At 43.5% G+C, this 24,100-nt stretch overlaps 1 protein-coding gene across 5 annotated transcripts in view; it reads right to left on the reverse strand.

Moving 5' to 3' along the window:
* Window positions 1–24,100, reverse strand: part of MROH1 (maestro heat like repeat family member 1) — a 411,563-nt gene that overhangs the window by 99,198 nt on the left and 288,265 nt on the right. For all 5 annotated transcript variants that reach the window (XM_033934479.1, XM_033934480.1, XM_033934481.1 and 2 more), the window contains 3 exons: window positions 11,743–11,895; window positions 11,388–11,542; window positions 7,265–7,430 (listed from right to left, as the gene is read on the reverse strand). In XM_033934479.1, coding sequence (XP_033790370.1) covers window positions 7,265–7,430; window positions 11,388–11,542; window positions 11,743–11,895 — 474 coding nt within the window. The remainder of the gene's footprint in view (window positions 1–7,264; window positions 7,431–11,387; window positions 11,543–11,742; window positions 11,896–24,100) is intronic.

The following is a 24,100-nucleotide window of genomic DNA, read 5'->3' on the forward strand; positions in this document are numbered from 1 at the left end:
GTTTGTTCCCCTTTTGGGTTTATCATCCTTTTTGTTATGCATTCTTGTCTGCTGTTCTGCTGTTGGTGCATATTTTCATCAATAAAATATTGTTTGACCTAAACTGAGTGCCCTCGGGATGAATCCCAAAGTGACGGGCTGAGTCAGGAACTGGTTGAGTGGAAGGTGACAGAGGGTAATAATCAATGGAGATCACTCTGAGGAAAGAGATGTTACCAGTGGTTTGCCTCAAGGTTCTGTTCTTGGGCCTGCTCTTTTTAACATTTTAATAAATGATATTGCTGAAGGGTTGTCAGGTAAGATTTGCCTGTTTGTGGATGATACCAAAATCTGCAATAGAGTAGACACGCCGGATAATGGCAATAACATGAAGGAAGACCTGGCCAAGCTTGAAGAATGGTCTGAAATTTGGCAGCTAAAATTGAATGCTAAGAAATGCAAGGTCATGCATTTGGGCTGCAAAAACCTGAAGGAACGGTACAGCTTAGGGGTGAAGAACTTATGTGCATGGCAGAAGAACAGGATTTCGGTGTGATTGTATGTGATGATCTTAAGGTGGCCAAACAGGTTGAAAAGATGATGGTGAAAGCTATAAGGATGCTAGGTTGCATAGGGAGAGGTATGGCCAGTAGGAAAAAGGAGGTATTGCCTCTGTATAAGACTCCGGTGAGACCTTATTTAAGTTCAATCTTTTTTATTGAATTTAATCAAAACGAAATACAAAAACAAAGAATAAGCAGTAAGAACGACTTGCAGAGGACAGAGAAAACAACGAATGTCATGAGCAGGTAAATACATCGCATTAAGATTGACTACATAAACAGCATAAACAATGAGCTAAGACAAAAGCATTAACATAATTTCGCACATAATAGAAACATAAAGAGAATTCAGAGAAACAGAGTAAATTTTTAAGAATTGCAGTAATCTAATACAGAAGACCACACCTTAAGATAAGTCAACAAGGTATTGGACTTTTCAGGGGCTACTTTCTCATACTTAGAATATAAGTACAGTCAAACCTCAGTTTGCGAGTAACCCGTTTTGTGAGTGTTTTGCAAGACGAGCAAAACATTCTCGCAAAACATGTCTCGCAAACCGAGTATTGCTCCCTAAAACCTGCTCCCAAATCGCCATTCCTACACTCTCTCCATCCCGGCTTCCTGGTCTCTTCTGGCCCACCGGCACGGATCGCCAGCCCGCTGTAGCGAACCTCGCAGGCCACTCTCCACCTCAGTAGCATGTTTCGTCTGATGCGATCCCTTACGTCAGAGGAGGGGCGGGATCGCGTCAGAGAGAACGTGCTACCAAGGTGGAGAGCGGCTTGCGAGGCACGCTACAGCCGACCGGCGATCCTCAGCAGGCTGCTTTGAAGAAGAGGGCAGACGCGAATGAATAGATTTACTACCGTCATATATTGAGTGAGGACGGGAGGGGGGAGTTGCAGGCAAGTTCTCTGCTTCCTTACGTTCGTGGTCGCAAACTCCGCCGCCACAGGCTCGTTCTACTGGCATGGATCTACGGATCACGGACGCAGGGATCACAAAGTTTGAAGTGCGCATGCGCGCTTAGGGTTTTATTATAGTAGATACTTACATCTTCTATATTAGAGATTACAAATTTGGGACCTGCTCAGCCTTTTTTTTTTGTTCATCAGCCCCAGAAAATTTTTTTTTGTCTAATGCGGCCCAGGGAAGCCAAAAGGTTGGACATCCCTGCCCTACTCCTTCACCGTGAGCAGGGAGGGGTAATTTGCACCACCAAATTTCCCCTTCCCGCCCCACCCAGCTACTTTTTTGTGCCACCCGGCTGGAAAAAATTCTGGGGAGAACACTGAATTACTTATGCTTACTAATACTTATGGGGAATTTAGGAGACACCTAAAAACATATCTGTTCCCGAAGTACTTAGGTAGCTGATTTGTACAATCTTATTCCACAATAACTGATCTCTAGAGCTGTTAGTCACTAGTTTTTAACTTTGTTAGTTCTACTCAATTTGTAGCATTTTTAATCATTGTAAACCACATAGAACTTCATGGTCTTGCGGTATATAAACTGTTATTATTATTATTATTAGTCTAACATTCCCAGTACCTTAATAGATTTTAATTAAGCAGCTCAATAATAAGATGCAGACAGCACTCCAGCAGAAAGAGGGTTGCAATCCAGTCTTTTGCACATGTATGACTATGTATTTCTCCCCAGTTGGGGAGAAATTATATGTGTTGGCTCACTGAAAAGAGCTCCTGGCTCTCAGAGAACGAGTCCGTTTCATTGAGGCTAGAGTTGCAGACTTGGAGGAGCTGAGGGAGACAGAGAAGTACATAGAGGAGACCTACAGGGACATTGTAGAGAAGTCCCATCTCCAGTCTGGCACTCTCTGGGCTGCCTTGAAGGAGGGAGGTCTCCTACAAGGAGAGCATCACACTGGTGATGCAGGAAATGGTTCTGTAGCCAGGACCTGCCCACCAGGAGATGCAATGTCCTTGTGCACCGAGGATCTATCTCCAGGGGCTTCTGCCCAGAAGGGAGGAGTTAGGCAGCCATTGTAATGGGAGATTCAATCATTAGGAATGTAGTAGCTGGGAGGCTGGTGGACGTGAGGATCACCTGGCCACTTGCCTGCCTGGTGTGAAGGTGGCGGACCTCATGCATCACTTAGATAGGATTTTACATAGTGCTGGGGAGAAGCCAGCTGTATTGGTACATGTAGGTACCAACGACATAGGAAAATATGGGAGGGAGGTTCTAGAAGTCAAAGTTAGGCTCTTAGGTAGAAAGCTAAAATCCAGATTCTCCAGGGTAGCATTTTCAGAAATACTCCTCATTCCATGCACAGGACCCAAGAGGCAGGCAGAACTCCGAAGTCTCAATGCATGATTGAGATGATGGTGCAGGGTTGAGGGATTTAGATTTGTTAGTAACTGGGCCGGCTACCTTCTGGAAAAGAGGGAGCCTATTCTGAAAGAATGGATTCCACCTTAACTGGGATGGTATCAGACTGCAGGTGCTAATGTTTAAAAAGGAGATAGAGCAGCTTTTAAACTAAGATGGGGGGAGGGGGGGAAGCCGACAGGCACCCAGGAGCAGATGGTTGGTGTGGAGTATCCTTGAAGGATACTGTTCAATCAAAACACATAGGGGGTCCAAATAAAGAGTTTTCAATAATGATGAAAGAAAGCCAAGAATGCTTAAGAGGGAAACAGAGTAACGGTGTCAAGTTATCCCTGTCATCTTCTCAGCAGCCTGTAGAAACAAGGAAAAACCACAATTTGAAGTGTCTGTATACAAATGGCAGAAGTCTAAAAAATAAAGTAGGTATATAGCACTGAATGATGCTCCACGAAAACATTACAGCTTGCATAATGAGACTCCGTGCCTGGTCCTTCTCGGTACAGATGAAACTAAACGAATCTAAAACAAAACTACTCTGGCTCGGCCCAAAATTCGAACACCTGCCCAACTTTTCGCACTACCCACAGGCGATACAATACAGCTCGAGTTCTCATGCAAGGTCTTGGTATTACTATCGATTCCTCTCTCTCCCTCAATGACCACCTCAACTCCTTGGCAAAATCATGCTTTTTCAGCCTTCACAGGAAAGCTAGATCCTACTTCAGCCAACAACACTTTGCCATCCTTGTCCAATCCATCATCCTCTCCAAACTAGATTACTGCAACGCCATCTACTTAAATCTATCAAACAAAAGTATTCTAAGACTCCAGCTAATCCAGAATACTGCAGCCAAACTGATCTTCTCAAACCGCAAGTCTGACCATGCCTCCCCACTCCTTGCCAAACTTCACTGGCTCCCAATAATCTCCAGAATCCATTTCAAATGTTCCTGCCTGGCTTTCAAGATCATTCACGGAATCCTGCCTCCTCTTATCCCACTGTCTTTCAACTCCTCCAGTCCCGACTCCTCCAGAACTGCCCAAAGGCTTAAACTAGCCTTCCCCTCTCCACGCGGCATCCACTATTCAGGCAAACTGGGAAAATCTCTTCTCTTCAAAATCACAGGTCTTTGGAATGACCTCACCACCCCGCTGCGGAACCTGAGCTCCCTTCAGTTATTCCGCAAACAACTGAAAACCTGGCTTTTCAGCAAATTGTAGCTCTATCCTTCCCCCCTTTCTCTCCCCCCTTCTACACATAAGTTCATGTAATCCTTTTTCTTCTTCTCTACCCACTATTTTAAGTTCTTGTAAACCGTGTAAAGCTCCATTCTCATGGAGATGATGCGGTATATAAACTTAAGGTTTAGATTAGATTAGATTAGATTAGATATAATAGTCACTGCAGAGACCTGGTGGGAGGAGGATAATCAATGGGACACTGTGTTACCTGGCTACAAATTATATCGCAAGGATAGAGTGGATCAAATTGGAGAGGGGTTGTTCTATATGTGAAAGAGGGAATTGAATCAAATAAAATAAAATTCTGCATGACATAGATAGAAGTGTGGAATCTATATGGATAGAAATTCCATGTTTAAAGGGAAGGCATACACGAGTGGGGGTATACTACTATCTACCAGGATAGAATGAGCAGACAGATGAAATGTTTTCAGAGATTAGGAAAGCTAGCAAATTAGGCAACAGTGATTCCAACTCCCAACTGTAATCTGGAGAGAGTATGAAACCACGAGGAAACGTCCCCTGACCGTTATACACCTACTCAAGCGTATACTCAAAATACACTAGTACAGGAGCAATAAACAAAAGAAGCAGAAAAAACGAGTGGAGAAAAAACCTATGCTCTGCTTTATTAGTTTAAAAAACTCCGCTCTCATACAGGTCACAGTTTCTCAATTCTTTGCAAAATAGTAGGTTGAAGAAAAGACTGTCATCATGGAGGGCAGGGAAAACACCCCGTATCATCAAATATTAGCAAAGTTCAACCCCACAAAAATGCAAAGTTCAAAAACAAAGTACCAGGAAAAAGACAAAAAGGTACTTAGCATTAAGATAATTCCTCCCTCTGATTTGGGGGAAAAGTCCAGTTTTTAGGTGATAGTTGAGCCATTGGGTTATTTTTCCTATGGTTGTTTGGGTGATTGCTTTGATCACGTAAGGTCAGCAGATGTCGAGGCTGCAGTATGCTTTGGAGTATTTTAGGAGAAACTGTTTTGTGTTTTTAAAAAATTTAATCTCTTCAAACTCATTCCAAGATCTCTCTGCTGGTATATCCATAAGTGGTTTTGTTGCGTTGTGTCTAGCTGGACTAGGGAGGGGTAGCTGGTCTCATGTGGATTAAATCTTTGTTTTAAAATAGTTACTGTATATACTCAAATATAAGCCACCCGAATATAAATCGAGGTAAACTTTTTCCCCCCAAAAAGGAGGAAAAAAGTTTGACTTGAATATAAACTGGGGAGGAGGGTGTTAATATTTAAGTGCCCTACCAAGCTCTGCACCAGCTCCTCTCCCTCACTCCCTCCCCTGCCTGGCTCTGCACCCTGTCCCCTCTCCCTCCCAATGCCTTGCAGGCCTCCACAGGGCCTGCCATAAGACCTGATCCAGTGGTGATCCAGTGGTGGGTTGGAACAGAAGAGCTCCCTCCCACCTCCTGTTCCAGCCGACTGTGAAAACTTTTACCTCTCTCCCATCTCCCATGCATACTTTTCAATTCCCTGGTGATCCAGCAGTGAACTGGGGCAGGAGCGATCTTCCGTGCAGAGCCGCTAGCTGAATGCCTGCCACAATTTCTTTCAAATGAAACTCAAGATCCTTAAACCTACTAGGTGAATTTGCCAACTGTAACAATACTCTGCAACCTATTACACATTTTTTTGTTGGAATGTTTATGGTGAGATGGAAAATAAAGTTTTATGAGGTTGATGGAAGTGTCTGGCCCCTCCCACTTTTGACATCAGGATATGTGGCTTGTTACTCAAAAGTCGAAGATGAGAAGCCAAGGTGTGGAGAGTATTTATTTATTTAAAACATTTCTTATCCGCCTTTGTCCAAGTTGGCTCACAGTATCACATACATCAGTAAAAATCATAAGATTATATAATCTGAAGCTATAGATTACCTCTCAGCCATCCATCTACTACCATTACTTCACAATAAAGCAAAACAGATTACCTGAAAAAGAAGATGACATTTGGAAGATAGAATATTAACTTTAAAAAGCAGGGTATTAGCTTGCAGCTTTCTAAATTGCATTAGATTTTTACAAAACCGTAAGGTACCAGTCAACGCATTCCACATAAATGGTCCAGCTATAGAAAAACTTGAATTCTTGGTTCATGCATATCGTAAAATATTCCCCTTTGTTGTGTCTAACAACCAACAATTATGTGACCTCAGCGTCCTTGGCGGAGTATATAGAATTAGGGTATTTTGCCAAATAATTTGGTAGAATGTCATAAACACCTTGTTGGACAAGTTTTAAGACTTTGAATTGGATATGAAACAAATTTGGCTACCAATATTGGCAACCAATGCAATCTTTTAAAAATAGGTGAATTTTGTATCAATTGTAATGCTTTAATATGTACTTGAGGCAAACCTAGATAATATATAAACTGAAGACATCAAATGTAAGTAGTAATGGTCAATTCGCTGTGGCTAAAGGATATTTATCCGGGGACTGATTTTTGAACAGTTGTGATTTCCCTGACGCAACAGCAACCAAAGCAGTGAAACACTGTCAGTGTCAGAGACTTTGGAGTCTGCAAAGAAGCTCCGGGAAGGCTGGTTTGAATATCTAATTGCTTATGGTGAGCACTGCTTGAACGTAAATGTCTGCAAAATTGGGTTTGAATGCTACAGCAAATATATTTGAAAAGATTTGTAAGTTTTCACAGCGGATACAGTTGGCAAATTGACTTTGAGTTTCATTTGAGAGAAAAGCCTTTTTTTGCTTAAGAGATTGAGATTTATTTTGAAAATTTTGAGCACCAGAGAGTAGGTTTTTATGCCAGTGACTGAGAAAAGGGAGCTTGGGGGATTTGTCCCTCTACTATATATGTCTTCTGCTGTAAATCTGAGGGTTTTCCTATCCTCTGGTTTTGCTCTTATCCAATGGCTCTAATGAAGTGATAAATCTATCTGAGGATTGTTATTACTTTATAAATATAGTAGGTGAGCCTCTTTTGGAGCTATTTTGTTTGATAGAAGGGGTAGAACCAACCCCCCCCCCAATTCCTTCCGCAAGTGTTAAGAATCTTCCCCTTTCTAGGCTACTTGCAGTAGGAAGTGATGCTCCCTCAACTGGTCTCCTTCCTGGGCCCCACATAGCTTGTCACACTTACAGCGAAAGGTTGACGAGTGGCAACACGGCTGGTGGTGCTGCTCAAAATGGAGCCTTTGCTTTCTTTATATGGGACATCTGCAGTCACTTGCTCCAGCAACAGCTCCAGGATTTGAGTGGTCAGCAGTTGGTCTGAGGCCAGAGCCCTCCAAAGTAGAGCGGAAGAACTGAAAGAAATGAATGAACATTGGTTGCATATTGGTTAAAATGATCAAGAGATGGGTTATGTTTGGGTGGGAAAAAAGCAGGATGAGAGAATACTGCTGGATAATTTTATCGCTTTGGTTATCTGCTAAGAGCATTCTATGGTATTCTCCTCCTACCTCTCTAAGTAAATGTATTCCTACACTCCCACTAAAGGACCATCAACTCTGCTATTGTCTGAGAACAGTTTTCACTGGTTGAGAATGAACCTCAGCAATGCATGCATGGGTCATTTGTATGGATGTAATGCCAGGTAACCTATGCTGACCAAGGATCATCAGAATTTAACTCTGGAAAATAGGGGGGGGGAGAAGAACCAGCAGGACAGAGGTAGGATACTGTGGAAGGGAGTAGATAGCGAGGAGGGAAGAATGGGGACAACGGAGTTCTGAGGAAAACAGAAGGATAGCTCTGGGGGAGACAGGAGGGAATGAAAAGATAAGCAGCTCTAGAAACAAGAAGAAATGACTCTGGGAAAGGATGAATGGGAGGACAGACAGGGAAGTTTTGAGGGAGAGGAAAGAGAGGACAGGAAGGAGCTCTAGAAGAGCAAAGATAGGATAGTGCAGTAGGGCAGATCTTTGGGTAGCAAGATGGCATGATATAGGAAGTTTAGTCTGTGCAGACAGGACAATCTGAGGAAGGATATTCTCAGCAGAAGGAGAGGGACAGGAGGAAGGAAAAGAGGAAGAGAGATGGGAGCACCACAAGTGGACAGAGGGAGCTCCAGGTAGAGAACCAGGAGGATGGACAAGCTTTGGATACAGGCCGGAGTACACTGTGGGTAACAGTAAAGTGCAGGCATTGACAAACTCTAACAACTTGTGCTAACAAACATACTGGATGTGATAAAGGATCACATGGTACCTTCTTCAAAACTGGGTGCACAGCAGGAATCCAAGGGACTAATTGTGTCTTTAAAGTGCTACCGCATCACAGTCCTATAAGAGTCCAAAAGAAGACCACTTCGGTCCCTCATCCACCAGCAACAGACTAACATCCATCATCTTGCTAAAGAATCCTGCACATTCGCTAACATACCCCAACAGAAGTTCAAAGCGATTTCCAAGTTAATAGGAAGCTGGCGCTACGGTTCGGTTCACCTCCTTCGGATATACAAATGCACCCATTATGATCTCATGGTCTAGAACTTTCCTCTCCTCTCCAAGAAGTCTGTTTCTTGCAAGTTCTAGAGCTTTGAGATATTTTAACATCTTTTATTGTAGCCCTTCTCTCTTATCTCCTGCTGGAGACAAAAACCGTAAAGGAATTGAACAAGACATGGGAAAAACAAAGTGGATTCTCACTTGAAAGGATTTAAAGGGTAAGTCAGAGAGCAGCTGGGGTCTACACAATAACAACATGAGAGGCTATCCCAAATGTTTGGCCTGTTTTCAGAGGAGCCCAGAACAAACTACCTGGCTATGTTTCTTTCTCTGCTCAGTGCCTTAAGATATGACCACCCTGAAGTCTCTCTTCTGATTTGTGCACAAATTGTCCCCCTGGATATAAGAACATAAGAAGTTGCCTCCGCTGAGGCAGACCATAGGTCCATCCTGCTCAGCGGTCCGCTCCCGCGGCGGCCCATCAGGCCCATTGCCTGAGCAATGGTCTATACCTATCTGTACCCCCCAATCCCTTTTTCTTCTAGGAATCTATCCAAACCTTCTTTGAATCCATTTAGTGTTTTCTTGTCCACAACATCCTCTGGAAGCGCGTTCCATGTATCTACCACCCTCTGAGTGAAAAAGTACTTCCTAGCGTTTGTTCTAAACCTGTCCCCTTTCAATTTCCCCCAATGCCCCCTTGTACTTGTGGTGCCCCTTAATTTGAAAAATCTGTCTCTGTCTACTTTTTCTATGCCCTTCAGGATCTTGAAGGTTTCTATCATGTCTCCTCTAAGTCTTCGCTTCTCCAGGGAGAAAAGTCCCAACTGCTTCAATCTGTCGGTATATGGGAGATTTTCCATTCCCTTTATCAGTTTGGTTGCTCTTCTTTGTACTCCCTCAAGTACCGCCATGTCCTTCTTGAGGTATGGCGACCAGTACTGGACACAGTACTCCAGATGCGGCCGTACCATTGCACGATACAGCGGCATGATAACTTCCTTCGTCCTGGTCGTAATACCCCTCTTAATGATACCCAGCATTCTGTTTGCTTTCCTAGAGGCTGTGGCGCATTGCGCCGATGCCTTCAGTGTTGCGTCTACCATCACTCCCAGGTCTCTCTCCAGGTTACTAACCCCTAGTGGTGTTCCCCCCATTTTGTATGTGAACATCTGGTTCTTTTTCCCCACGTGCATGACCTTGCATTTTCCCACGTTGAAGCTCATCTGCCATTTTTCGGCCCACTTTTCCAGCTGCGTTAGATCTTTTTGGACCTCCTCGCAGTCTTCCTTGGTTTGAGCCCTGCTGTATAGTTTGGTGTCATCTGCAAATTTAATGACTTCACACTTTGTTCCCGCCTCTAGGTCATTTATGTAGATATTGAACAAGAGCGGTCCCAGCACTGACCCCTGCGGAACTCCGCTCGTGACCCCTTTCCAGTCTGAGTATATAAGGAAGATGTGCCCAGCCTTAGATCAATCCTCATTTATCTATTCCCTTACAGTTTCCCAATCTATTGCAAACCTTAGTGGCATCTGAAAAAAAGACAAACTTTTCCTTCTACTCGTAAGTCCTCCATCTTACCATTATCAAAGATATTGAAAGCTGGCACCGGACCGAAACCCTAAGGCAATCCACGAACTGAATGATATGAGGTCACTCATTCACTTTCCAGTCCTGTTTATTATCTTGGTGTCTAGGCTGAAATCCAAGAACTCCACATCCAGAGCATATTCTCGATCAAATAATTAGTCCGGCAATCACGGAAACGGATCACATTTGGTTGACATGATCGTGGAAATGGATCATGCATTCGATACACTGCACGTCTGCTACAACAAAGGCTGTTTACCTATTACAGACATGGTCAGCAGGAATCCAATCCAGTTTGCCTGATTTCCAGCCCACTGCCTTAACCACTGGGGTACCCTCCCTTAGATTCAAAGTACTTCCACTCAATAATCCTCTCACTCCCAAGTCCAGTCTGTGACTGTTCCCGCCAGAATGTCTTTGTGCTCCCCCATAACCCTGCAATGTATCCATCAGAAAGCAAGAAACGCATTAGTGGGAGAAACCAAAGATTTATCAAAGCCAAGACAGTGGCCAGTCCAGGTCCCAGATCCCAGGCAGGACCGCAGAGAGCCCATCACTTCCACCTCCCTAAATCTACAGTAGTTAATGCAATGGCCTGGGCAACTGGGTTTGAAACACATGACAGCTCCTTGTGACTCTGGGCAAATCTCTTAACCCGCCATCTGTACATCATATGTAATCCACTTTGGTTGTAACCATCCCCTTTCTCCTCATGAACTTGACCTCCAGGAATCTGTCTAAAAGCTTCTGAAGCCCAACTACACTAATTGCTAGGACCACATTATCCCAAATACACCAGGAATGCTATCGCATCTCCTCTTCTCCAAGCTAGTTTTACTTTGCAGAGAGGCCATTCCATCCCTTTACCCTTCTGCCCACCCATTTGGCCTCCATAATTTTGTCATTTTGGCAATAATCCTCTTTTTTGGAAACAGCCTGGCAGCTACTCCACAACATGTATCTCTGCCAACAATCAACAATCCTTCTTTACCACTTCTATAGCGAATATTGAACAAGATTTGTTGAACATTTCAGCGGTTTCCTTGGATTCGTGTCTTCTGTCACAAGCACACCTAAAAGGAATCTCAAGACTTGGGCTCATTCCTTTCCTATTTTGACTCATTTCCCTGTTCTTCCTTTGGACTATTGAATAAGATTCTTTTTTTCCCCTAAATGTTTTCTGCCATCAGCTGTTGACTCCTGTCAAACAAACAAACAAACCTGTCAAAGGGTAAAGCACAGGACAGCAGACTGCGGACCACTGTGCTACTGTGTTGTGAGGCCAGAATGTGCAGCGTCTGGACAGCTGCTTTCTTCATGTGCTCCTCACCCGACTTCTCCAGCTGGTTCTGGATTCGGAGCATGATATCCGGCACCTGAGGGTACAGAATAGTGCCACAGAATTATATTTCTCTGCCCTTCCAAACGTGGAATAAATATAGCAAGCCACATTTCCCCATCCCTGTGAGCCAGATCAAGAGCTCTCCTTCCTGAAAGATTTTACCAGATATGATGAGATTATAAACCAATAATTTGCGGGTGGCTTAGTGCCTGGACTCGAAGCTTCTAGTCTTACCTTCTCCAGTAAAACAGTTCCCCGATCTTTCAATAAACAGTTCACCATCACAGAGGCTGCTCGGGAGCAGTTAGAATCAGGGTCTGAAAGCCCATCCAAGGTAATGAAGAGGAGGCTAATGAGCTGGTCTGGGGGCAGGCGCTTACTGATAATCTGCCAGAAAAGAGAGGTATGCAGGTCAGGAAGATACGTGAGCTGAGCTAGCACAGGAAAGTCATTTCTTCAGGTATTTACAGTATTTGTATCCTGCCAAGCTAACAGAAAACCATGAATTCTACACAGATTGCAGCAATTAAAATGAAAGAGGAGAGGCTGGTACTGTAATACACAGAGACAAAAAGTTAAACGGCACTACAAAAACAACATCTAATAAAACCCATTCAAAATATAAACTTTGGGCTCCTTTTATGAAGGCACGCTAGCGTTTTTGCCGCGCTCACTAACCCCGCGCTACACGGAAAATACTAACGCCAGCTCTATGGAGGCATTAGCGTCTAGCGTGCGCTAAAACCACTAGCGCACCTTCGTAAAAGGTGCTCTTTATCTTAATAAAAGGAATATAAAAGAATTGACTAGGGCCAAAACTGTCCTATAACACTTGGAAAACCCCACATTTTGACCAAAGGGCTGCACCAGATTCAACTTAATATCAACAAGTCCAAATACCATTGCTCAACATGAAATTGCTGACTGTCACTAAAATCGTCTGTAGTACCTGGAGATTGGAGGGTGGTCAATTTTACGCCAATTTTTTAAAAAGGGCTCCAGGGGAGATCCAGGAAATTACAGATCGGTAAGCCTCACTTCGGTGCCGGGCAAAATGGTAGAAACAATTATAAAAAATAAAATTGTGGAATACGGAGACAAACACAATTTAATGAGACGGAGTCAGCATGGGTTCAGCGGAGGGAGATTTTGCCTCACAAATTTGCTTGACATCTTTGATTGTGTGAATAAACATGTGGATAAAGGTGAGCCGGTTTGTTTATTCATTTATATCCTGCCCTTACCCAGGGGGGGGGGTTACAAACTTACATACAGAACTATAACATTACATGAAAAATATATACACCATCAACAATAATAATAATAATTTATTGTTTATATACCGCCAAAGCCAAGGTAGTTCGAGGCGGTTTACAATAAAGAGCTGGACATACAGCGAAAAAGAAATAATGAAGTCTTTGAGTACATGGCTGTTTGTATAGAGTAAGGTAACCTTGTAGGGACGGGTTTACAATAAGAATAAGTCAAAGGGGAGCAAGTCGTACAGAGGGGTAAGCAGTGAAGGTTTTGGGAGAACTTGGTCAATGGGAAGTAGATCGAGGAGGTTTACGAAGAAGGGTAGGTCATACAGTGAGGGGAAGTAGTGAAGACTTTAGGCATTCCTGGTCACGAATCGGTTGAAGAGGTCGGTTTTGATTAGTTTTCTGAAGTTGAGGTAGGATGAGGAGTGCATGATGGTGCTGCTTAGCCAGTCGTTCTGTAAGCTTGCTTGGAAGGCAAGCGTTCTGTCAAGGAATCTTTTGTATCGGCAGGTTTTTATTATAGGGTTGCTGAACATGCGTATTCTGCGTGTAGGCCTGGTGGAGCGGTCTAGTTTCAAGTGGGAGACCAGGTACAGAGGGGCCAAACCAAGAGTGGATTTGAAACAGAGACATGCGAATTTGAACAATACTCTTGCCTCCAGGGGCAACCAGTGGAGTTTTTGGTAGTAGGGGGTTATGTGGTCCCATTTCTTTAGTCCGAAAATCAGTTGCACTGCTGAGTTTTGTATGATTCGGAGTTTTTGAACGGTTTTCTTGAGTGACCCCAGATAAATGATATTGCAGTAGTCAAGTAGGTTTAGGATGGAGGATTGCACCAGTAGGTGGAATGATGTTGAGTTGAAGTATTTTCTGATGGTTCTAAGTTTCCATAGTGTCGAGAAGCCCTTTCTGATTAAAAGCTCTGAATGCGTATCTAGGGTGAGATAGCGGTCCAGTGTCACTCCTAGGATTTTTATGGTATTAACAATGGGGAAGTTCTGTCCATTCAGGGTTATTGTAGTATCTTTGATTTTGTCATTTGGGCTTGCCAGGAAGAATTTGGTTTTTTCGGGGTTGAGCTTCAGCTTGAACTCTGTCATCCATGTTTCGATTTGTTTTAGAGTTAGTGCTAGATGAGTCTTCGTCTCAGAGGTCAAGCTTGTTAGAGGCAGAAGTATGATGATGTCGTCGGCTTAGATGTAGAATTTGATTTTTGCTTTTTGCAGTAGATTTGCCAGTGGGGCTAGGTAGATGTTGAACAGAGTGGGGGATAGAGGGGAACCCTGTGGGACACCGCATGGGTTAACCCAGCTGGAGGATTGGGAATTGTCGCTATAGACTCGGTACGCTCGTTTAGTCAAGAAGCCTCAGAACCATTTTAGTACTTTGCCTGAGAGACCAATTGTCTCCAAGCAGTCAATTAAGATGGTGTGATCGACTAAGTCAAAGGCGCTGCTTAAGTCTAGTTGAAGGATTAGTGCACTGGAGCCTTGGCAGAATAGGTTCAGGAGGGTGTCCAGTAGTGAGGCAATAACCGTTTCCGTGCTGAACCCTGATCGAAAGCCTGATTGGTTGTCGTGAAGAGTGTTGAATTTGTCCAGGTAAAATACTAAATCCTGGTTTACCAGGCCTTCCATTAGCTTTACAAAGAGGGGAATGTTTGCGATGGGCCTGTAGTTGGATGTCAGCTTGATGGATTCCTTGGGTTTTTTTTACAATAGGTGTGATCAGTATGTGACCTAACTCCTCGGGAAATGTACCCGACAGTAATAGGGAGGAGAGCCAATCGTATAACGAGGCTTTGAAGGGGACTGGGGCGGCTTTCATGACGTTTGGTGGGCAGCTGTCTAGTCTGCATAAGAACATAAGCAGTGCCTCCGCCGGGTCAGACCATAGGTCCATCCTGCCCAGCAATCCGCTCCCGCGGCGGCCCAAACAGGTCACGACCTGTCTGAATCACCAGAAGGGGCCCCCTTGCCACCTTGGTTTCCTATTGAAGTCCTATCTTCCCATCGAAGTCCTAACCCTCCGGTCTTGCACATGCACGACCTGGTTGGGTTTCTATACTTATTACCTGGATACCTCTCTCAGTATCCCATGATCCCTTTATCCCTCAGGAATCCGTCCAATCCCTGTTTGAATCCCTGTACCATACTCTGCCTGATCACTTCCTCTGGTAGCGCATTCCAAGTGTCCACGACCCTCTGGGTGAAAAAAAACTTCCTTGCATTTGTTTTGAACCTATATCCCTTCAGTTTCTCCGAATGCCCCCTCGTACCTTTTGTCCCCTTCAGTCTGAAGAATCTGTCCCTATCCACCCTCTCTATGCCCCTCATGATCTTGAAGGTCACTATCATATCTCCCCTGAGCCTCCTTTTTTCCAGAGAGAAGAGCCCCAGCCTATCCAACCTCTCGGCGTATGGGCAGTGTTCCAGCCCTCTTACCAGTTTTGTTGCTCTCCTTTGGACTCTCTCAAGTACCCGCCATGTCCTTCTTGAGGTACGGCGACCAATACTGAACGCAGTATTCCAGATGTGGACGCACCATCGCTCGATACAATGGCATGATGACTTCCCGCGTCCTGGTTGTTATGCCCCTCTTTATGATGCCCAGCATCCTGTTGGCTTTTTTCGAGGCTGCTGCGCACTGTGCAGATGGCTTCAGTGATGCATCCACCAGCACACCCAAGTCTCTCTCAAGTCCGCTGTCTCCCAACAATGCCCCCCCCCAATTTGTAGTTGAACAACGGGTTCTTTTTCCCTATATGCATGACCTTGCATTTTTCCACGTTAAAGCGCATTTGCCATTTGTTTGCCCAGTCTTCCAGCTTGTCCAGGTCCCTTTGCAGGTCCTCACACTCCTCCCTGGACCTAACTCTGCCGCACAGTTTGGTATCATCTGCAAATTTTATAACCTCGCACTTTGCCTCCTTTTCCAGGTCATTGATAAATATGTTGAAGAGTAACAGTCCCAGCACCGATCCCTGTGGCACACTGCTCATGACTCCCCGCCAGTCAGAATATTGGCCCTTCACTCCGACCCTCTGCAGTCTACCCGACAACCAGTGCTTGATCCATCTGTGCACATCCCCTCCCACCCCGTGGTTCCACAGCTTCCTAAGCAGCCTTTCATGTGGCACCTTGTCGAAAGCCTTTTGAAAATCGAGGTAAATGATGTCTATGGGTTCCCCATTATCCACCCGACTGCTTATTCCCTCAAAGAAGTACAGAAGGTTCGTTAAGCACGACCTTCCCTTACAGAATCCGTGCTGGCTTGTTCTCAGTAGGCCATTTCTCTCGATGTGCTCGCAAATGCCGTCCTTGATCATAGCTTCCACCATCTTCCCTATAATTGAAGTCAGGCTCACCGGCCTGTAGTTCCCGGGGTCACCCCTCGATCCCTTCTTGAAGATAGGTGTGACATTCGCCAATTTCCAGTCCTCTGGTTCCTCTCCAGTTTTCAAGGATAGGTTGCAAACATGCTGGATTGTGCCCACTATTTCTTGTCTTAGTTCCTTCAGAACCCTTGGGTGGATCCCATCCGGGCCCGGTGATTTGCCGCATTTTAACCTGTCTATCTGTTTGAGGACATCCTCCTTACTTACCTCTATGTGCAGTATGAGTCGACGTATTTTGAGAAGAGTTTGCTGAAGCGATTCCAGGTAGTGATTGAGAAGTTGTTCCAGTATATGTCTACTCTGGGAGCGTTTGTGTGTTGGGCGACAGGGTAGTTCAGATGGTTGGATGTAGAGGGTGGTAGGTTGGATCTTAAGACATTGATTTTGTTGTTAAAGAAATCAGCCAGAGCATCTGCTGAGGGAGGGGAGTCTGTGGAGTGGCGTGAAAAGGCCTGTATATCATATAGATTGTTAACTAGTTTAAATAGGTTCTTGGTGTTGGTGTTGGGATAGTCTATTTTTTTTGCGTAGAAGTCTGTGCGTTTTGTGGTTATGAGCTTTTTGTATTCTTTCAGTTTTAGTCTCCAGTTTGTTCTTTCTATGTTGTCGCCAGATTTAAGCCATAGTCTTTCCAGTTTTCGTAGTTCTCGTTTCACTGCTCCTAGCTCGGCATCGAACCAGCCATCTAGGTTTTGGTTTCTCGTTCTTCTTAGTTTGATGGGGGCCATCTTGTTAAGAATCTGCGTGCTTGTGTTGGTCCAGGTGTCTATAAAGGGGGAGTGCGAGTCTGGTGAGATATCGTAATGTGACCAAAATTCAGTTGGGTTTACCAGGCCTCTGGTGGCAACCATTTTCCTAATCCTTTTTTTCTCCGGGGGTTTGGTTGGGGAGCGTTTGGATTGCCAGTTGAATTGGAAATTGCATAGATGGTGGTCCGACCATAGGGAGTCGGTCCAGGTGGTTTGGTGCCAGAGCATTTTGGGATGGGCTTGGGCTTTAGGAGAAAAGGTAACTAGATCTAGTTGGTGTCCTTTTTGGTGAGTTCTTTCAGGGGGAGGCATGAGGAAGTCGAGAGAGGTGATAAAGGAGAGTAATTCTTTGGAGTCAGGCTGATCTGCCTGCTCTAGGTGGATGTTCAGGTCTCCAGCCAGTACTCCCACATGACAAAACAAGAAATGCAAACCATAAAATACACAGGTGACCAGCACCTTATTATCATCTTCTCCTTTTCAGTAATAACATAGTCTCAAACCCTATATTTCGTCTGGCAAAAAAGATGCCGCTTCAACAGTTTTTTAAAGGTCTGTATATTCTGCTGCCGTTGAATATACTCAAGAAGATTACTCCATTTCCTCGGCCCTGTCAGTTTCAACTGCCTCACAGATGGAATTTGTAGCTCCAATTGTTCTGCAGATCGAAGTGGACTTGATGGAACACATGACAGAATACTCTCAATGAGATGTTTAGGAGCCAGATTGTGCAAACACCTATAGACGTTTAGCATTAGCTTAAAGCAAATCCTATCCAACTGCCTCAACCAATACAAGCTCACATAGCATTCTGTCACGTGCTCACGTCTCTCCAGTCTAAACAAAGTTCTGATCACTGAATTTTGGGCTACCTTAAGAGCACACAGCGCCGACATCTTACAATACATAAAATTACCTACCCTCCCATCATTCCTCTATTATTTCCCCAATAAGAAAAATGTAAAATATACCTCCCCCTCCCCCCAATCATTAGACGGTGTATATTACAATAGAAAATGGTGTTTACTCATTACAATAAGAAGTTAATGGCTCACAAATGTTATTAAATTTCTTATAGCTTCCTTGTTGTATAGCTATTGCTCTTTCCATTTTATATATGTGACATAATGAGTTCCACCAGAAATTGTAATTGAGTCTACTGTAATTTTTCTATTTACTTGTGATATGCTGAATGGCGACTCCTGTCATTATCAATAAAAGTTTATTGTTATGTGATGATATTTGGCTCTTTTTCCTCATAGACATACCAAATAGTACTGTATCATAAGATAATGCCACATGCTTTTCCAATAAACAATTTACTTGATCCCAAATTGAGTTCCAAAAGGCTAAGATAAAGGGACAATAAAACAAAAGATGATCTAAAGTCCCTACTTCAAGATTACAGTGCCAACATCTATTAGACTTTGAACTATTTAACTTTTGTAGTCTAATTGGGGTCCAAAACGCTCTATGCAGAAGAAAAAAACAAGTTTGTCTCATAATAATAATAATAATAACTTTATTTTTCTATACCGCCACAATCTTGCGACTTCTAGGTGGTTCACAAAGAAGAAGAGCTGTACAATCAGCGAATTACAGTAGATGAATACAAGGTGGTTGAAAGGAAAATTAAACATAGGTTGAATTATAAGAAATTAACTATGTTACATCTTACAATTGAAAATAGTCGGACACCAGCGAATATCAGGATACAATTATGAAGAGGGAATTTTAGCAGACAGGGAATGTGGATACCTAGTGTGAGGAAGAAATTCAGGATAAGGTGTGGAAGTTATGTTCGCGGGAGAGTGTCTGGCTAGGACAAGAATTTCTTAAACAAAGTGGTCTTTAGTTCTTTCTGGAAGATGCTGTAGGTCAACCTAGCAGTATCGATGAGATAGCCTAACCATGATTGCTGTCTACCAGCTTGAAACTTGAAAGTTCTATCCAGGAAGGTTCGATATCTGCAGCCAGCGATTTTCGGGTATGCAAACAGGTTGTGGTTTCTGGTAGATCTAATGGGGGAATAGAATTCGAAGTGAAGTAGAAGGTAATTGGGGGCCATTCCCCAGATTAATTTATAGCAAAAACAGGAGAACTTGAATAGAATTCTTTCTTCGATTGGTAACCAGTGCAACCGTTTGTAGAAGGGACTAACGTGATCACTTTTCTTTAGTCCGAATATTAAGCGGACGGCCGTGTTTTGAACTATTCGCAGTTTTCTTACGTTTTTTTTAGGTATCTCCAAGTAGATGATGTTATAATAGTCCAGGGTGGATAGAATCAGCGACTGTACCAGTAATCTGAATGACAGAGGGTCGAAATATTTTTTTATGGTTTTCATAGATGCAGACACTGTACATCTCATCCTCCAAGACCAAATTTGTGGCCATTGAGATGCTGAAATTTGATGCTTAATCTCAATGCTCCAAATATCTCTAAGACCATTTTTGGGTTTCTTTTTAACATATTCACTTATAATTTTATACCACTGTGTGGCCTGGTGTCCCAGAAAGTCCACCTGAAAGCATAGAAATTCCAGACTATATTGCGTATTCAGATTTTTCCATTCAGGGAACCCTATCTGAATGGCCTGCTTCAGTTGCAGCCACCTAAAACTTTGTGATTTATTAAGACCATATTTATGCTGCAACTGTGAAAAATCAAGCAGTTTACCATTTAAAATAACATCATTTAAAGTCCTTATACTGCAATCATCCAATGCTTCCAGATGATCTTAAATCCACCAATTTGAATCTTGGGGTTTAGCCATATGATTTGATTTGTTGATTTACTAATAGGAATATTTGTTAGGTTGTTGACAAATCGTAATGTTTTCCATGTGTCCATTAAAATTCTGTTATCTTTATACAGTCTAGGCATCTTGATACTAAGGATATGACAAAGATGTAAAGGAAACATGAGTCGCCATTCCAGATACAACTAATCCAGGGTGTAATCAATGAGCTCAGGGAGGATCCAATACATACCTTGGCATAAAATATAGTCTTGATGGTACCTATAAAAGTTTGGAAAATTTACCCGCCCTCCTTAATTGTTTTTTGTAAAGATACTAGAGCGATCCTAGGAGTTTTACCTAGCCAAACAAATTTTGTAAGAATAGATTAAGATAATTGTTGTTTACATCAGAGTCCTTTCCCCAACTATTTTCAGTCTTCTTTTGTTTCTTTTTCCCAGAAGTTGAGGGTTTCATTTTCCTCCGAGTGGGTCTCCTGCCCCTTTTTTGTAGTTTTAGCTTTTCAGGCTACCATAACTATTGCATTAGGTTCAGTAGTTGTTAAGTCCACGTTAGCCCTAAAGACAGTTTCCTCTAGTCACATCCACTTAGTACGTTCAACCTGTATTTTGTCTGGTATGAAATCCATAGGAAAATATCACTCTGACAAACTATACCTTCTCCCCCTAGTATTCATTCTTTTGGGGAAACTTCCCTTCCCTTCATCCAGAGAGCATCTTTAGACAGGGATTCCTTCCCATCCGCTGCCAATGTACTGGTACCCTAGTGCCTAGGTGCAAGGTAATAGTGAACAGCAAACCCCAGGGGGTATCCACTTCTGGAGAACTCAACTGTTGCACTCTTCACCCTCTTCCCACCACCAGGTATGCATGCCTGCAGTAACTCTTTCAAGCACTCTGTAGAGGATGCCAAGTTCCCTTCTTTAGGGTCACCCCACTTTCCCATCTTCTGGCTGGTCTTCCTTAGCCCCACCAGGGCAACATGAAGCTCGTTCTCTGGCCATTGGGCTTGGTCCTCTTCCATTCGCAGGACATCTCTCTGCAGCGGTTGCTCCCACAGGCTCTTTGTCTGAAGCCTCTCTTGGGCTGTTTTTAAATCAGATTCCAAAGCAATAATCTTGGTTTCCATTTCTTGAAAAGTCTTCTTCTAGTTGATTCATTTCTCTCAACTTTTGGTCATATTGGCAGCTGAGGGCATCTCTTTCCTCTTTTAATTCCTCAGTGGTTTTCTTCAAATAATTTTTCCTGGATTAGATTGCCTGCAAATCCTGCTCTGTTCTACAAAGCTTCTGGTTTAACATATCAACTTCCTTTTCCAAAGTGACTTTTGATGCTGCGGTCTTGTCACTTTCAGACTGAAGCACCTGGTAGTCACTTTTAACTAGTAGCAGCTCCTTGTGTAGTTGCTCTTTTATTTGATTAAGCTGTTGGTTCAGAGTTTTGAGCTGGCTCTGTGCCTCCAGCAGTTGCTGAAATACTGCATTTTCTTTCTGTGAGGTTGCCAACTTTTTCCTCTGTGTTCCTAGCTTCAGAGTCCTTGGCGGCATTCTTGTATAGGTTAGAAAGGTTGACGTGAACACTCAGCTCGTCCTGGAACCTGCTGTTCTTAAGTCTCATTTAACTGAGCAAGCAGATCCACGGCCTGCTTCTGCAAACCGTCATTTAATAATCTTAGTCTGGTTACCTGTTCCCTCATTCAAGGGATCCCCTCTTCCTTGTTGCCCAGACTACACTTTAGTTCACAAACCTCCTTTTTTTTCCTCTGATCAGGGATAAGACTTCCTCTGTTTTAGCTTTCAGTTCAATGTCTAACCAGGTATTCTGATTCTGCAACCATTCTTTCTCATATTGCAGCTGTTGCACTTTGGCATGGAAGTCCTCCCTCTGGACTATTAACAGGCTGACTTGGGCTTACAATTCTTGCATTCTGCAGGTTATTTCTTCCTTCTCTTTTTCCTAACTGCCTTTCTCTTCCACCAGTAGTCAATATTCTGCCTTAAACTGAGCTTCCTTACAGCGTAGTTTTTCCACTAGCAGTTCTAGACATTTGCACTGTTCACATGTCTGGCTGACTTCAAGCAAGGCACCCTTCCATTGTTCTTCTGCAACCTGGCTGGGCTCTTTTGCCTTCTCTTCTTCCATAATTAGCTTTGCTACCTGCTTCTGCATCTGGATAACCTTCTCCGCTTTCTGCTTCAGGCACTCTTTATCATTCACCAGCTCTTGTATCTTGGCTATCAATTGGGCTTGTAGCCAGGCATTCTGGCTCCATTCTCTCTCTTTGTCCAGCTTGTCCTCTCGGTAGATGACGGTAGGCTGTAAGGAGTGGAGCTCCTTCAGCCTGCTTGGTATTCTACTGGGACTGGGTACTCTGCTCCTTTACCATCTTAGACTTTTGGTCTTGGGCAGTCCGGAGTTTGGCATTCTCTGCTTGTAAGCTCTGAAATGTGCTTTCACTTTCTCTTGTCATTCTGCAACTGATCTTCTATCATTAGCAGTTGCTCCTTGAGGGCGTTCTTTTCCATCCTTAACTGAATTGCATATTCTACAGCTAGTCTCTGGTCTTCCTTCAACTCTTCAATATAGCAGTTAGCTGTCTCTAGCTCTATAGCTAGATCCTGAGGCGGGCATTGAACCTCTACCTGGTGATCTTTCAGGGTTTCTCTTTCTTTACCTGGCAGACAACAGATTCAATTCTTCAGTCTTCCCCATATCAATAGGGTTGTGATTCTCCCTCCTCTTGGGCTGTGCTTGAGACCAGCACTTAACCAACACACCTGGGCTCAAAAACTGCTTCCCTCTGTGGACCAGCCTCTTGGCTCTCTCTTGCTTGATTACTGACCCCAGGGCACTTAACCTCTTGTGCTCCTCTGGGATTGCCAGGACCCTGTTGAAAGAGCATCTAGGTTTCTTGACACTGTTCCTCCCATAGGCCCATTCTGGAGTCTCTTTTTTTTCTCTTTGTAACTTTAATGTATTTCTCTTTTCTTCCCTCTGTTAAGAACATAAGAATTGCCGCTACTGGGTCAGACCAGTGGTCCATCATGCCCAGCAGTCTGCTCACGCGGCGGCCCTCTGGTCAAAGACCAGCACCCTAAATGAGACTAGTCCTACCGGCATATGTCTTGCTCATTATGAACTTGTCTAACTTTGCCTTAAATCCCTGGAGGGTGTTTTCCCCTATGACAGACTCCGGAAGAGCATTCCAGTTTTCCATTTTCTGGGTGAAGAAGAACTTCCTTACATTCATACGGAATCTATCCCCTTTCAATTTTAGAGAGTGCCCCCTCATTCTCCCTACCTTGGAGAGAGTGAACAACCTGTCCTTATCTACTAAGTCTATTCCCTTCAGTACCTTGAATGTTTCAATCATGTCCCCTCTAAATCTCCTCTGTTCGAGGGAGAAGAGGCCCAGTTTCTCTAATCTTTCACTGAAAACAGTGAGGTAATTAAAGCACCTCTCACAGAAGCGTTGCTAGTTTAGCAGGTGTGACCAGTGGCTTAATTAAACATCAGAGCTGTATACACCAAAACACTTTTCTTTCCCTTTCTTTCTTCAAAATAAAATAAGAGAAAAATAACACCTGCTTACCTAGCGCTACCTTAACTGTTAACAAGTCCTTCTCTTCCACAGGGCTAGTCCCCTTTGTGGTTCAGAAACAATCGAAACAGAACTTTCTGTACTGAGGGCCCAGGCCTCTAATTGTATCTGGGCCAGTTTCTTTGTGTTAGAGACTACATTTCCTAGTAGTGCTTCCATAATGTGACAGAGTAGGACACAGTGTTCAGGAAATAATTTATACAACCACACGTATCACACTTTGTAGTGTTCAGAATAAAAAGAACGCTTTGTTAACAGCAGGGAAGAGCCTGTTTCTTCACAAGTTTCCATCAGAAACAGCTATACTTTTCAATTTTCCCACTACTTTCCTTTGACATTCTCAGTAGGGCTTGCCACGCCCAAAACCAGTCTTTATCACAGTTGCAAGAAACAGTTGTATGCGACATTCAATCACAGCTCTGGTCAGGCATTAGAATACAGGCAGAGTTTTCCACATAGGAGAATCTTACCTCCAGCAGATTCTATCAGCAAAAAGGAACTCCTATGTTCCTTCTGGGGCCTCTCCCTAATGAGTCTCCTCTATTGCATTTAAACACTTCCCTGCTTAACCCTGCCCCCTGATTCAGCAGAGTTACCTTATTAAGATAGCTCAGTACTGAGCTATTCAGCCCAATGCAGTCTGGGATATGTAGTCCGCTCAGTCTTGGGCTGGCAGCCCCTGCTATATGGAGTTGGAATGGTAGCATTAGCGGAAGATAACCTTGGAACATGTGACAAAATCCTTTTACTTTTTTGTTTCATGGATATGGATAATATGCAGAAATAAAAAGAAATAAAGCAAAACAAAAAAGAATTCAAGTGA

This window comes from Geotrypetes seraphini, chromosome 2, assembly GCF_902459505.1.
Source record: "Geotrypetes seraphini chromosome 2, aGeoSer1.1, whole genome shotgun sequence".
Lineage (NCBI taxonomy): Eukaryota > Metazoa > Chordata > Amphibia > Gymnophiona > Dermophiidae > Geotrypetes > Geotrypetes seraphini.